We start from the raw sequence: 13,108 nt of genomic DNA on the forward strand, positions 1-13,108 counted from the left end.
ACCTATTTACGACTGCGTTTATTCTGCGATCCATAGGATCCCTAAAGGAGACCGAATCCTCCAGCGGAAGCGTAATGTGGCAGGCGAATATAGGTAATGAAGCATCCACCTTAGGCATAGTGTCCTAAGGGTTACAGCTTCGATACTCTATTATGCACATTGAGCTTCTCAGGCCCCGCCCAGTCACTTTAATTTCAGAAATGAATGGGAAGGAAGGTAAAGATTTCTTTAAATACGGGTAGTATCTCTGCTGCTTCTTTGAGGCCTCCACCCAGGGGGGAACCAGTGCAACAATCAAACGTATGCGATTCCGAGACCATCTCAGCCCCAGATGGATCTGAATCGCTATCGATGTCAAAGTTAAAATGCACTGAAAACACATGATCTGAATCTGCAAATGCTGAAGATACAGCAGGATGAGCAGGATTCCTTCAAACACTGTTCAACCCTTCCTTGACTGCGTGCTCAATGTAGGATTTAACCTGGAGTGCATTCGCAGCATTGTCCTGAGCCGCCTCCTTGAAGAAAGGTGCACACCTGCTTTCCTCTGATGACCTCAACTGAGCAAGCCCAACAGGATCCTTCTTCTGCCTGGGCCGGCGATGAAGACCTATCTGAAGAAGAGGATCTTCTCTGTCTGCTCCCAGATTTCCTCTTTCTAGAGGCTTTCTGATGTCTTGACCTCTTCTGGCTCAGGTCCCAGCGACTAAAGTGAGGTAAGGGCGAGGGAGATCTGGAATGCTGTGACAACAGGCGTCCATCAAGCTGCATGCGACTCTGTGACTTGTCATGATGTCTAGCCTTTTTACTCCTTCGAGGCCGGAATGCTGATTAGCAACCTCTTTGCGGGCGTTTAGCTCACACTGGGCCCTTCTCTCTGTAAAACAGAGGATGTGCTCTCTTTTAAATAAATAAAATAAACTTCTCCATCTGAATCTTCAGTGCTAAGGCAGCTAGGCAGGCAGACAAAACTCCCCAGATCAATAAAGGCACAGGATAATAAAAACACTCTGACAGACAAGTAACACCGCAGAAAGAAATGAGAGTCCTGGAAACCAGGCTTCGGCTGGCCATACATTATACAATTTTCTTCTATAGATTTCCTTTAGATTTACCAAAACCATATAATATGAGGTCAAATCTAAACACTTTCAGTTTGTGTGCAACCAGGCAGGCCCTTGTACTACACAGTTGAAGGTAAATCTAAAGGAAATTGAATAGAGGTCGACCGATATATCGGCCGATATTTGCCGTTTTTTAATTAATCGGCATCGGCCGATTGTGATGATAAAAAGCCGATTTAGAACTACAGCGGGACTTTGAAATGACTTCTGTATAGAAGTCAGTGTAAGTTGCCTGAGTCGTCATGGAAACGTCTTTCCTCCTCTCTGGGCAGACTGCCAAGAAAAGAACAGAAAGATACAATGTTTACACTTGAATGAATGAACTTATCTCTGTGTGTAGAAGTTCTCAGTTTAACCATTTAAAGACTAAATCTTTTCTGACACTTGTTGCTTACAAGTAAAAATCCAGTATTTTCTGCCAGAAAATCACTTAGACCCCCCAAAAATTATATATATTTTTTTAGCAGAGATCCTAGGGAATAAAATAGTGGTTGTTACAATATTTTATGTCACGCGGCATTTGCACAGAGATCTTTCAAATGCATTTTTTGGGGGAAAAAAATACACTATTTAAAAAATAAAAATAAAATAAACAGTAAAGTTAGCCCATTTTTTTTTTTTCGTCCAAAAGTTTTGACTACCTGTTTTTATTTAATACATAGGTTTTTTTTTTTTTTATCTAAATCATACATACAAGTAAACTGATTGGAGGTTTGTTTTGTTTAATAAATGTTTAAATGTAAGAAATTTTCTGTATCACTTATGAAGGCTGCTTTCACACTGGAGCGGGCAGGCGTTGATGGTAAAACGCAAGTTTTAGCGGCTCTTTACCATCATTTTAGTGGTGCTATTTGGCTGCTAGTGGGGCACATATAACCCAGCTAGCGGCCAAGGAAGAGGTTAAATGCGCCCATGAAGCACTGCTGCCAAATCGCATTGCATGCGCTTCGGCAGTGGTGCCCATTCATATCAATGGGCAGGAGTGTATACACCACTCCAAACGTGCTGCTTGCAGGACTTTTTTTAAAGATCCTGCCAGCGCATCGCCTTAGTGTGAAAGCACTCTGTCTTTGACACAGACTGCAGGGGAGCCATTTTGCAGGCACTTTACAGGCACTATTTTTAGCCCAAAAGCACCTGAAAAACGCCCCAGTGGAAAAGGTGTGTTAGATCAAGGGGGGTTAAAAAAATAATAATAATAAATAAAAAAGGAAAAAAATAAATAAATTAAATAAAATCGGCCTAACAAATCGGCCCAAAAAAATCGGCATCATATATCGGCTATCGGCCGCCATGATTTCTAAATATCGGCATCGGCCAGAGAAAAACCCATATTGGTCGACCTCTAGAATTGAATAAGAAAATTGTATGGTGTATGGCCAGCTTTACCAGAGCAGAGTAGCAGATTGATCAGCTGGAGACTGAGATTAGCCCTAGAGTACAGAGCCTGCTGCAAATCAGCAGTGAGCATTCTGGTGTTTGCTAGGCAATCCAAGAGGAAGCTACCACTGACCTCACCTGCTCAACTTAGCTTCCTGAAAGGAATACATGTGGAGGTGGTGAACTACAAGTCGCAGCGAGCCAACTCACTGCCTGGACACACAAAACACGGAAGGAGAGAGTGCCAACACCTGCCTAACGAAGGTATATACAGTCATTTATACTGCCAGTGACCTTTGCCAGTAATACGCAGTCATTTATACTGCACCTTTTTATCCCAGCACCAAGGGAACCCACACTCCTCAGGAGATTTACTGCCTCTATGGGGGGGTCTTTTGATACGGGAGAGGCTGAACCCGAACAGGATGGATGGTGGATGGAGAAAAAATAAAAATAAAATAAATAAACTTTAAAAGGTGTCCGGAGCGAGGACGAAAAAAGAACACTGGTGTGGGCAGACAGCCGCCCTTTATGGGTTAAGAAAAAGGTGGTCCTGGAGGGGTCAGAGGGGGCGGAGCTGACCCATAGTAGGCTGACATGGGGAGGTCCAGGAAAATGTTTTATTAAAGTTATCAAACAGTAACTGAGAATAGCCTGAGCATTATGACACACATACAATGCTAGGACATAAGTTTAACCGGTACATATTTAGTGTCAGTACAAAACATTCTAGGTGGTAAATACACATGCTCGACATACTGTGACGGGTATCAGTTTTTAATGATAATCCGCCATCTCTGCTTTCCGGATTACGTAGGAACCGGGTAGCAAAAGGAACAGGGTACAAGACATATAGAGTAGAAAGAGAAATTAAAGGGTAGGAGAGTAAGAAGAAGGGAAAGAGGAGGGAGGTAGGGGATGGGAGCAGGGATCCGTCTCTTGGCTCAAGGTGGGTCCTCATGGTGGTGCCATTCCTCCCAGACCATGTTGTGCGCTTTCTACCTGTCTTGTAGTCTGGCTGTCATTTTCTCCATAATTTCTATGTTTTTTTTTCCAGCATATAGGTCCTCCTGGGATGGGTGGACTTGTCTCTTCAAGTGGAGGGCAATTAGGCATCTAGCAGCTGTAAGTATGTGTCTTAACAATTTTTTGGACGTTTTTGAAATCCGTAGAGGCGAGACTCCCAGTAGGCAAAAATTCGGGGACAGGGGGATCTGAGCCCCCAAGAGGCGGGATAGCAGGAGCTGGGTTTCTGTCCAAAACAGAACAATTTTAGGACAGCTCCAATAAACATGGAGCAGGGTGCCCCTGTCTCCCCGGAAACTCTAGCATCTATCTGAGCTTGAGGGATATATAGCATGGAGTACATCTGGCGTCAGGTACCAGAAATATAGTATTTTGGATGCGTTTTGTTTGTATAAGGTACAATAGGAGCTTTTGGCTGCCTGGGACCAGACCGTCTGCCACGTTTCTTCTGAAATCTCCTCTCCCAGCACCCTCTCCCAACGGAGCATATAAGCGTGTTTGTCCTGAGTGGCAATAGAGTAGGAGTTGAGCAGCCGGTAGATATCAGGCCTCGGCTTGCCGATTCTTCCAATATGATGCTCTAGATGGGGGACGGCACCGAGAATTGAAGACTCAAAGTTATGGACTGGGCATAGTGCCGTATTTGCAAATAGCCATAGAAAACCTGGCGAAGTAAGTCATATTTCGTTTGAAGTTGGGTGAAGGATAGCAGCTTGTGGGATCTAGGGTCAATCAGATGACCGAAATGAAAGAGGTCCCGCATTGCCCAAGGAAGAGACATCTGACGTGTGAGACCGACAGGCAGTTCAGGATTTTAAAACAAAGGAGGTTAGAGGTGACTTTTCCGAACAGAGTTTATGCTTCCACGATAGCGTACACCAGAGTGATTTAAGCAGAGTCATTGACCCAAGGAGTCTTTCCGGATCTTCGCGCTCCAGAGTAAACTATTTGGGTGTGTGGGCGCTAACCAGATCTTCTCTATTTCTGTCCATTTATTGTACGCTTTTTGGGGAAACCAGGAGGTGATTGCTCACAGTTGGGTTGCTTGGTAATACTTCACCAGGTCTGGAAATGCCAGTCCCCCTTCCTGACGGGAGTCCACCATCACTGAGCAGGGTATCCTATGTTTCTTGTAGTTCCAGACACAGCACATCAGGTCAGCCTGAAGTTTCCACAGTAGTCTGCAAGGAACTGAGATGGGCAGTATCTGGAACAAATATAAAAGTTTGGGGAGGATGGTCATCATCATCGTTGCTACTCTACCCAGAAAAGGGAGATGTGGTATGTTTTCCATTTCTGTAGGAGGTCTCTTATAAGGTGGAGGAGAGGGGGGAAACTAGCTTGGAATAGAGATAAGTATGTAGGTGTAATTTAAACTCCTAAATATTTATGTATAATTAAGTGTATAAGTGAGGTAGGTAAAAATTGCTTTATCAATGGGTCCGCATAGGCCAGCACTGGTGCTTCCACAAGGCTCCCCTTTAGTCACTCAAAATCATTTTCTTACTTCACCGTTCATTGTTCCTGAATTACTTGACATGGCCTCCTGGGGCCTCCCTTCTGGGCTTTCTGTAAATCCCCTTCCCTCTGTTTCTGCAAGAGTTCATTCAGTGGTTGAGCAATCTGTGAGAAGTTCTTCACAGATCTCCTATAATAGGAGCAGAATCCCAGAAACGACCTCAGTTCAGTGAAGGTGTTTGGGCGGGGCCAGGAAGTAGCAGCCTCCAACTTCTGAGAGTCCGTAGCTATCCCCTCGGCTGAGACCACATGCCCAAAATATGTAACCGAGGTCTGGGAGAACTGACATTTTTCTAGCGACAATTTCAGCCCCTCTGTGTGTAACCTCTGGAAAACATTCTCCAACTGAGCTTCATGCTCCTCCAACGTTCTGCCAAACACAATGATATCATCGAGGTACACTAGTACTTCTACCAGATTCATATCACCCACAGTGTTCTCCATCAATCTCTGAAAAGTGGCGGGGGGCCCTGCTAATCCTTGTGGTATTCAGTCAAATTCGAAGAATCCTGGAGGGCTGATGAAGGTCATTTTTTCTCATCATCTGGATTCATGGGTATCTGGTAGTATCCACTCTTTAGATACAGCACACTGAACCACTTGGTACCTGATAGACACTGCAGAGCCTCTTCCATAGGGGGCATTATGTACTGGTCTGGGATAGTCCTTTGGTTCAAGGTTCGGTAGTTGATACACATCCGAAGGGACTCATTCTTCTTCCTCAATACCACAATAGGGGAGGCATAAGGGCTCCTGGATTCCTTAATGACCCCTGACATCTTCAGCTCAGCCAGCTGTTCTCTAAGGTCCTCCAGATCCCACAAAGAGATTCATGTGGGCCTTTCATGAAAAGGCTTAGCTTCAGTTAAACAAATTTGATGTTGGCTGCTCCTGGCACAGCCCACATCAAAGTCCTCTTTGCCCTGGGCAACGGACGGGATGTTTTTGGAGTCTGTTGGTGGACCATTTTCATTGAGAACAAGATATTTGGCCATTTTCTCACTGTACTGGCCCATGGTCTTCTATGCCATCTACGTACCTACCCACCTCTCTGTCTGTAAGGGACGTCACCGCTTCACATAGATTTTCCATCTACCGGGCCTCAGTACGCATGGTGTTTTGTTGTTGTATCTGGGTTTCCAGACCTCAGCAAATTCTTTAAATGTGATTGGGGATTTTCATCCCCTCGTAACTCCTGGCCCCTTTTTTCCCTCATATCAATTCTAAAGCAACTGTTCAGTGGATGGGATTTGCAGAAAACTCTACATGGCAGTGTCATTCCTCCCTTTTTTTAAATTATTGTGGATACATTCATGTACATGCAAAATGACTATGATATATATCGCATTCCCTGTGAAAACCTTTGGGTTAAGGAAGCTATATCGCTCCTTTGTATATATATATATATCATGTAGCCACGATTACGTGCAATATTTTACAAATGTTTTTCAATAAATATTTTCTATTTTTCTACTATTTCTTGTTTATGTGGTAGTGCCTTCAAAGTCCCACCCCTAGTGGGGATTTTCTCTTTCACTTCTTTTTTCTTCCATGTTTCCCGTCTTTTCCAATAAGTCCTCTATTCGTATTTTTAGGATAACGAATACTTTAATCTTCAAAATACAAAAAAATTTATGTTCTAGCACAAAACAAACTTTTCACTCTAAAGAATACACTCTCTAAATTAGGCTTCCTGCTCTGTAACGCTTAAACACTCTGGAATAGGGTTCAGTCGAGTATAAACTGTCTACCTTGTGTTTTATCAATAAAGTTGTTCATGTATGCAGGAGCAAAAAAAAAGGCAGCTTCCCCTGTGCTCCTGACGCACAGACGTACAAGCTGTGTAGTAGCCTAAGAGAAGTGTCGTCATTTCCTTTGTCCCCTCCTCCTGTCCGTGCGGCTTCCTGGCTACTGCCCCGGATGGTGTATAGCTATAGCGGTGCTGCTGCGGCTGCTGCTCTCCTGTCACCTGACGCAGCGGCCGGCGGCTCTCTTCCTCCCCCTCCTCAGTCAGCTCCTGTGCCGGCTTCGTCCTCCTTCTATTGCCTCTGGAGCTCCAGCTCAACAACGTCCGTATCTTCCCCCGGCCTCCCCGTCCCGGTGTCCCGCCCGGAGGGGGCCCGGCTGCCGAAAATGGCGGCGGGGGCAGCGGCGGGCTCCTCCGAGTGGCTGGTGCTAAGGGACGGCTGTCTCCGCTGCGACGAGCACGGGGTGAGCAGCCTGACCTATCATCCGGCACTCAACGCCATCCTGGCCGTCACTGCGCGAGGCAGCATCAAAATCATCGACGGCACATCCGGGGCCATCCTGCAGGCGTCAGCCATTCACGGTAAGTCCTGGGATCGGTGCTGTGTGTGTGCGGATTTCACCCCCCACTGACATGGGCCCCGCTCTATGTGACGTACTCTGCTCACCTATGGTGTTGGAGGGGGGGGGGGGGTGTCTGATGTTGACAAGGACTGCGAACTGACACCTTTCTATCACTCCTGATCGCTGACAGTTAACCATAGAGAGTTGATACCCAGGAATCCGTTATGGAGCATACTGTGAAGTGCAACACTGCATCCTCCAGACCAGTATTTTTTTGAACCTTCTTACCCCAGAGGAATTTTTTTACTTATTATTTTTTTTTTTTAGATCTTGGGACCCCAGCTAAAAAAATAATTCCCCTTGGGTCAGTGGGAAGCACGCCAACTTTTACAGACAACTAAAAATATGCTTGGGTTGGGCCCTGGAACCACACAGCCACCATCAAATGGAAAGTCAATCCGCTACAGCTCAAGGAACCCCCAGCAACCTCTGAAGGAACTCTTAGGGCTCTTTCACATGGATGATCCGTTTAGGTCAGCCTGTGCGGTTTTAGGTGGACCTGAACGGATGCTTAATAGGGGTCTATGGAGCGTCGGATGTCCGCTGTCATCCGATCCGAAAAAGTGTCACGGAGAAAAAAACCTTCTTTTCCATCCGTCATCGGATCGGGTGACGACGGACACTGCGGTCCATCGTCAACCGATCTCCCATAGGGGAGAGCGGCGCTCTGACAGGTCCGTCCCTGCACAGTGTGCAGAGGCGACCTGCCATCTTCCTGCTTAGCGGAGATCGACTGAGTGATCCCCTGCTGAGCAAGCAGATGTCCACGGGGCAGATCAGTATGGATCCACCCCGCGCGAAAGCGCTCTTAGGCTGTTTTCACCCTGAGGCGCTATAGCGCTAAAAATAATGCCTGTAGAGCACCTCTCGCTCCAGTGTGAAAGCTCGAATGCTTTCATGCTGGAGCGGTGCACCAGCAGGAAGATAAAAAAAAAAAAAATGTCCTCCAAGCAACATCTTTGAGGTGCTGTAGGAGCGGTGTATAGACCGCTCCTAAAGCGCCCCTGCCCATTGAAATCAATTGGCAGCGTTGGCAAAGCGATGCTTTTAATCCTTTTTCGGCCGTTAGCAGGGGTTAAAAGCGGCCTGATAGAGGTAGAAAAATGCTGCAAAAACAATGGTAAAGCTCCGCTAAAAATAGCGGGGCTTTACTGCCGACGCCCGGGCGCTGCCAGTGTGAAAGTGCCCCTTGCTGTAGACATGGTTGTTGGCCTTTTCCCTCGTGCTTCCAAGTGCTTTAACAGGCTCTAAATGCTGGGAGGTGGGGGGCAGTCACAGGTTACATGATCGGAAAGCATCCAGAGCTTTCTGTGATGCGGCGGTTACTATGTATTAGAGCTGCACAATTGTGTAAAAAATCGTGATCTCGTTTGACACCCCCCCCCGACGATCTATATTGCTGAGTTTGCCGATTCTTTCATATAAGAAGTGGAGAGTGCTCACTACTCAGCTGTCAAAAGAAAACATCTGGGCAGTTTGTCAAATTTAGAATATGAAACATTGTAACTAACCTTCCTTCTCAGATAAAAGGGTTAAACTTGTTTGTAAAAGGAAAAAAAAAAAGTCAGGTACTCTACCACAACATGTAAATGCAGGAAGTTTAACTACTTAAAGTCTAAATCTTTTTATGACACTTCTTTCTTAAGTTAAATCAATATTTTTTGCTAGAAAATTACTTGGAACCCCCAAACATTATATATATTTTAGCAGAGACCCTAGGGAATAAAATGCCAATTGCTGCAATATTTTATGTCACACTGTATTTGCCCAGCGGTCTTTCAAACAGAATTTTTTCATTTAGAGAGGCTGTTAGGTGGATGCAGCACCTGTCCTCTGCCACACCAAGAAATGAGTGATCTGATTGCTCAGTTCTCGGTCTTCAGTGAGCAGAGATCCGGGGACTCAGCCAGCTCCCTGCTTCACCTCTCTAGCAGTCACTGGTGTGCTGGGCTGTGGAGGGGGCAGGAACAGCTAGCTCAGGCTCTCAGCAGCATGCTCAGAGGCTGAGCCAGCTGCCAGTCAGGCATCTGGGTAAATTCTGACATTAAAGTCTGGTTGTCTCCAGAGCCTGGACAAGCAGAGTGACATCAGCCGATAGTGGAGTTTCTTGGTCACAGGAGTGCACCCCTGTGACCTTATGGGGGACACTAATGCGCGCATGCTCCTAATATGGGCTATGTGCATCCAAAGCATGCAGCGCTGACTTAGCCACGTCACGCACTCTCTCTGCACAGGATTTGACTGACAGCAGCAGGAGTCTACAGCTTCCACTGCTCTGTCTCCTGTGAAACTAGGAATAGGGCGCAGTAATGCTGCAGCCAGGACAGCCCTGGATCGTTGGAGGTGACAGGTAAGCCCCTGTTCACATATAGTACAAAGGTCACCTCTAGGACACACAGAAAACAATTTTCTGTGTGTCCTATTCACACTGCAGTGCACCCCTGAGTTGCTGTGCAGTAAGTTGCGATAAAATATAGATGTGCTGCATTTTATCACAGAGCACTGAATAGGATCATTCCACTGTACAGCAGAGCCACACACATACCCCCTGACTCGTTACAGCCAGAGGGGACAGCAGCCACACAACAGTTGCTGAGGTTTAGTGTGCAGCAGCTGTTTATTGCAGTTAACTGCCCTTAAGTGTTTTTGGGGGCGGGGGGGGCATGGAAAATACATTAAAGTGGTTGTGAACCCTTACAAACCACTTTGACCTAAAGGTAAGCCTAGATTAAGGCACCTGTAGGTCCAAGAAATATCTCCTAAACCTATATGGTTTAGGAGATATTTACAAAAAGACAGCCACAGCGGCGCACTGGGCAGGCCGCAGATCGCGGCAATATGCCGTGAGTGTCGGCTCCCATGTGCATGCGCGGGAGTGACGTCATCGCTGCTCCAGCGAATCACAGCGCCGGAGCAGCGAGACCCGGAAGTCACTCCAGGATCCATGGCAGCGGCAGACAAGAAGACGGAGGACTGCTTCGGGGGCTTTGTTCTCAGGTAAGTTATTCATAGAGAGCTAGTATGCTATGCATACTAGCTCATTATGCCTTTGCCTTGCAGGTTCCTTTTTTAATTTTATTTTTTCAACTGCCTTTACTTCCTCTTTAAGGCGGAGTGTTTGTTTTTTTTTGTTTTTTTTAAGTTGGCAGCTACAAATACTGCAGTTGCTGACTTTTAATAATCGGACACTTGCCTGTTCCAGGGTCCAGTGATGCGGGGAACAAAGTCGTGCTCGTCTTCCCCCCTCCTCTCTGTGGCGCTGGCATTGCCACTGGACGCCCGGCTGTGGCATCACAGCAGGGCACGCACTGCACATGCGTGAGCCGCGCTGTGACGTGTCCCAGATGATTGCTGAGAGGGAGGGGGAAGAGGTGATCTCCCTTCCGGCGCCCTGGAGTTGGAACCCCCCCCCCCCCCCCTCCCAAAAAAAAATGGCATGCCAAATGTGGCATGTCAGGGGGTCACCTTCCCCCTAAAGCGGAAGTTCCATTATTGCGTGGAACTCGGCTTTTAAAGTAAGTTTTGAATTTAGAACCACTTTTATGTGTTGGTAAAGGCTAGTTCTCACTATTCCTAAAAATGTTTCTTCCTGCCCACCCCTCCTACTTATCCTGCATACCCTGTATAAAAAACAAAACAAAAAAGTGTAATTTTTAGTACTACTTTTATTTTTTTAGTAAGGTCACGTGGTTCAGCAGCTACAGCTCTCATGTGTAAGGGAGTGCTAGACAATTGCTGTAAATTCCTGGAACAACAATGTCACCCATAGGTTCCAATGCCTATTCATTGTCGACGATCCCTCCTCTCACCTGTAAGAGCTGCTGGATCATGTGAACAGATTAAAAAAGGTAAGTTCTATAGACTATGTAGACAAGGTAGGAAGAGGTGGAACATTTTGAAGAGTAGTTTTTGTCATCCTTATCTTCAACTTTTTAAGTTCACCTTTTCTAGAAAATAGCCTATGCAATCTAGGTGCCCCAGTAGGTATTGAAAAAAAAAAAAAAGCTTTGTAAAATGTTCATTAAATGGTATTGGACCTAAAATTAACATAAAATTTATTGTAACCTACCCACTTATTTTTTAAATTGAACACCTGTCATGTTTTTATTGCTGTCTGTGTCCCTGTCAAGGAGATTCACCCTATTTGTCCTGTTTACCATTTATTAGTGAAAGAAAACCCCACATTTTGGTTTGTCTGCAGAACAGGAATACAGGAGAAATCTTCCAATGGTAACCTGAGATTACCTCATTTTGAAGATATTTCTTCAGTGTTTTTGGCTATGGGACAGGAAGTGGAGAAATATCTTTTGAAAATGGGACATTTTGGCAAAAAGAAAAAAAAATGGTTATAACCCTACTCTACCTACTCTATCCTAATTGAAAATGTTTGCCTTTAGTTTTTACTTCTACTGGTGGCATCCTTTTTCTTTTATTTGGCTTTTTTTCACCCTTTATGTTCACCTGGTAACCTTGCTATTGACACAATTCCTATTTCAGGGTGTCCCCACTCTGAGTGGAGCGGAAATGGAGACCCCCTTTAGATAGCAGCATTGTCTATATCAATGGAGAGTGCAGTGTTAGATACATAGGCAAATTTACAGTAAATGGACTTGACAAATAATTTAAAGCTAAACTCAAACACCCTTTTTAAGCAGTTATGTCAACTGATTTTTCTTTTTCCTTTTTGCGAGAGAGATTTTAATTTAAAACTGAGTTCCACCCTGAAGTGGAACTTCTGCTTTAACACTCCTTACCCCTTACATTCCACATTTTGCATGCCATCTTTTTTTGGGGGGGAGTGGTTACCTAAGTTTTAACAGGTGCTTCCTGTCCCATTTCCTCCTTCTGCCATGTAGGTGACTACTCCTCTCCCCCTTAGGCAGGAGCTCCCTCACTGTGATCTTTTGGGACATGTCGCAGATCCCAGAAGATTGCCTGGCCACTAGGAAAGCGCAGCATGACTCATGCATGCCCAGGGCGCACCCAGCTGTGAAGACGCAAGCTGTCAATGCTGGGTGTCCACGGTGGTAATGACGGCACCATAGAGATGGGGGCGGGGGGGGGGGGAGAGGATCGAAGCTTCGGGCGGCCACATTGCTGGACCGTGGTACAGGTGAGTGTCTGTTTATTAAAGTCAACTGGAACTCTGCTTTAATAAAAGTTGAACATTTTAAGTAAACCTGTCAGTGTTAAATGGTTTGTCAAAATCCGGACGACCATTTTTGCTGGACAGCTTGGTCTTTTAAATGGTTAGGTTAGATAATAAAAAAAATGCTGCTTTGGCTCAAGTTGAATAATGCCCTTGCTATATGTGTAGGCCATTTATATGTATTTATTGGCGTGTAACACGCACCGCAAGTTTAGGAGGTCGTTTAAGGAAAAAACCTTAAATTTAAATACCCATCAATGCAGCCTTGTCAGTGTCCATCTGCAGCTTTGTCCATCATTGCAGCCTCGTCGGTGTCATTTACAGCCTTGTCATTGCAGCCTCGTCAGTGTCATTTGCAGACTTGCCAGTGTAGCCTTGCCGTTTAACAATAGTGCCGCCGAGATACAGGGCCGGATGTCCTGTGTATCTTGGCTCACGCTGGACTGCGAGAGCGGCCGAAAGCCGCTGACAACGGCCAAGAGGCTCACAATCAGTGGGGGTTTCTGTGTTTAACACGCTCCCACAATTTCCCCCTGATTTT

At 45.7% G+C, this 13,108-nt stretch overlaps 1 protein-coding gene across 7 annotated transcripts in view; it reads left to right on the forward strand.

The window, feature by feature from the left end:
* Positions 1-6,934: 6,934 nt before the first annotated feature.
* Positions 6,935-13,108, forward strand: part of BIRC6 (baculoviral IAP repeat containing 6) — a 597,017-nt gene continuing 590,843 nt past the window's right edge. For all 7 annotated transcript variants that reach the window (XM_077486418.1, XM_077486420.1, XM_077486423.1 and 4 more), the window contains exon 1: positions 6,935-7,377. In XM_077486418.1, coding sequence (XP_077342544.1) covers positions 6,969-7,377 — 409 coding nt within the window. In that variant the 5' untranslated portion in view covers positions 6,935-6,968. The remainder of the gene's footprint in view (positions 7,378-13,108) is intronic.

Source organism: Lithobates pipiens, unplaced genomic scaffold, assembly GCF_037356315.1.
Source record: "Lithobates pipiens isolate NorthernLeopardFrog02 unplaced genomic scaffold, aLitPip1_a1.2 Scaffold_18, whole genome shotgun sequence".
Lineage (NCBI taxonomy): Eukaryota > Metazoa > Chordata > Amphibia > Anura > Ranidae > Lithobates > Lithobates pipiens.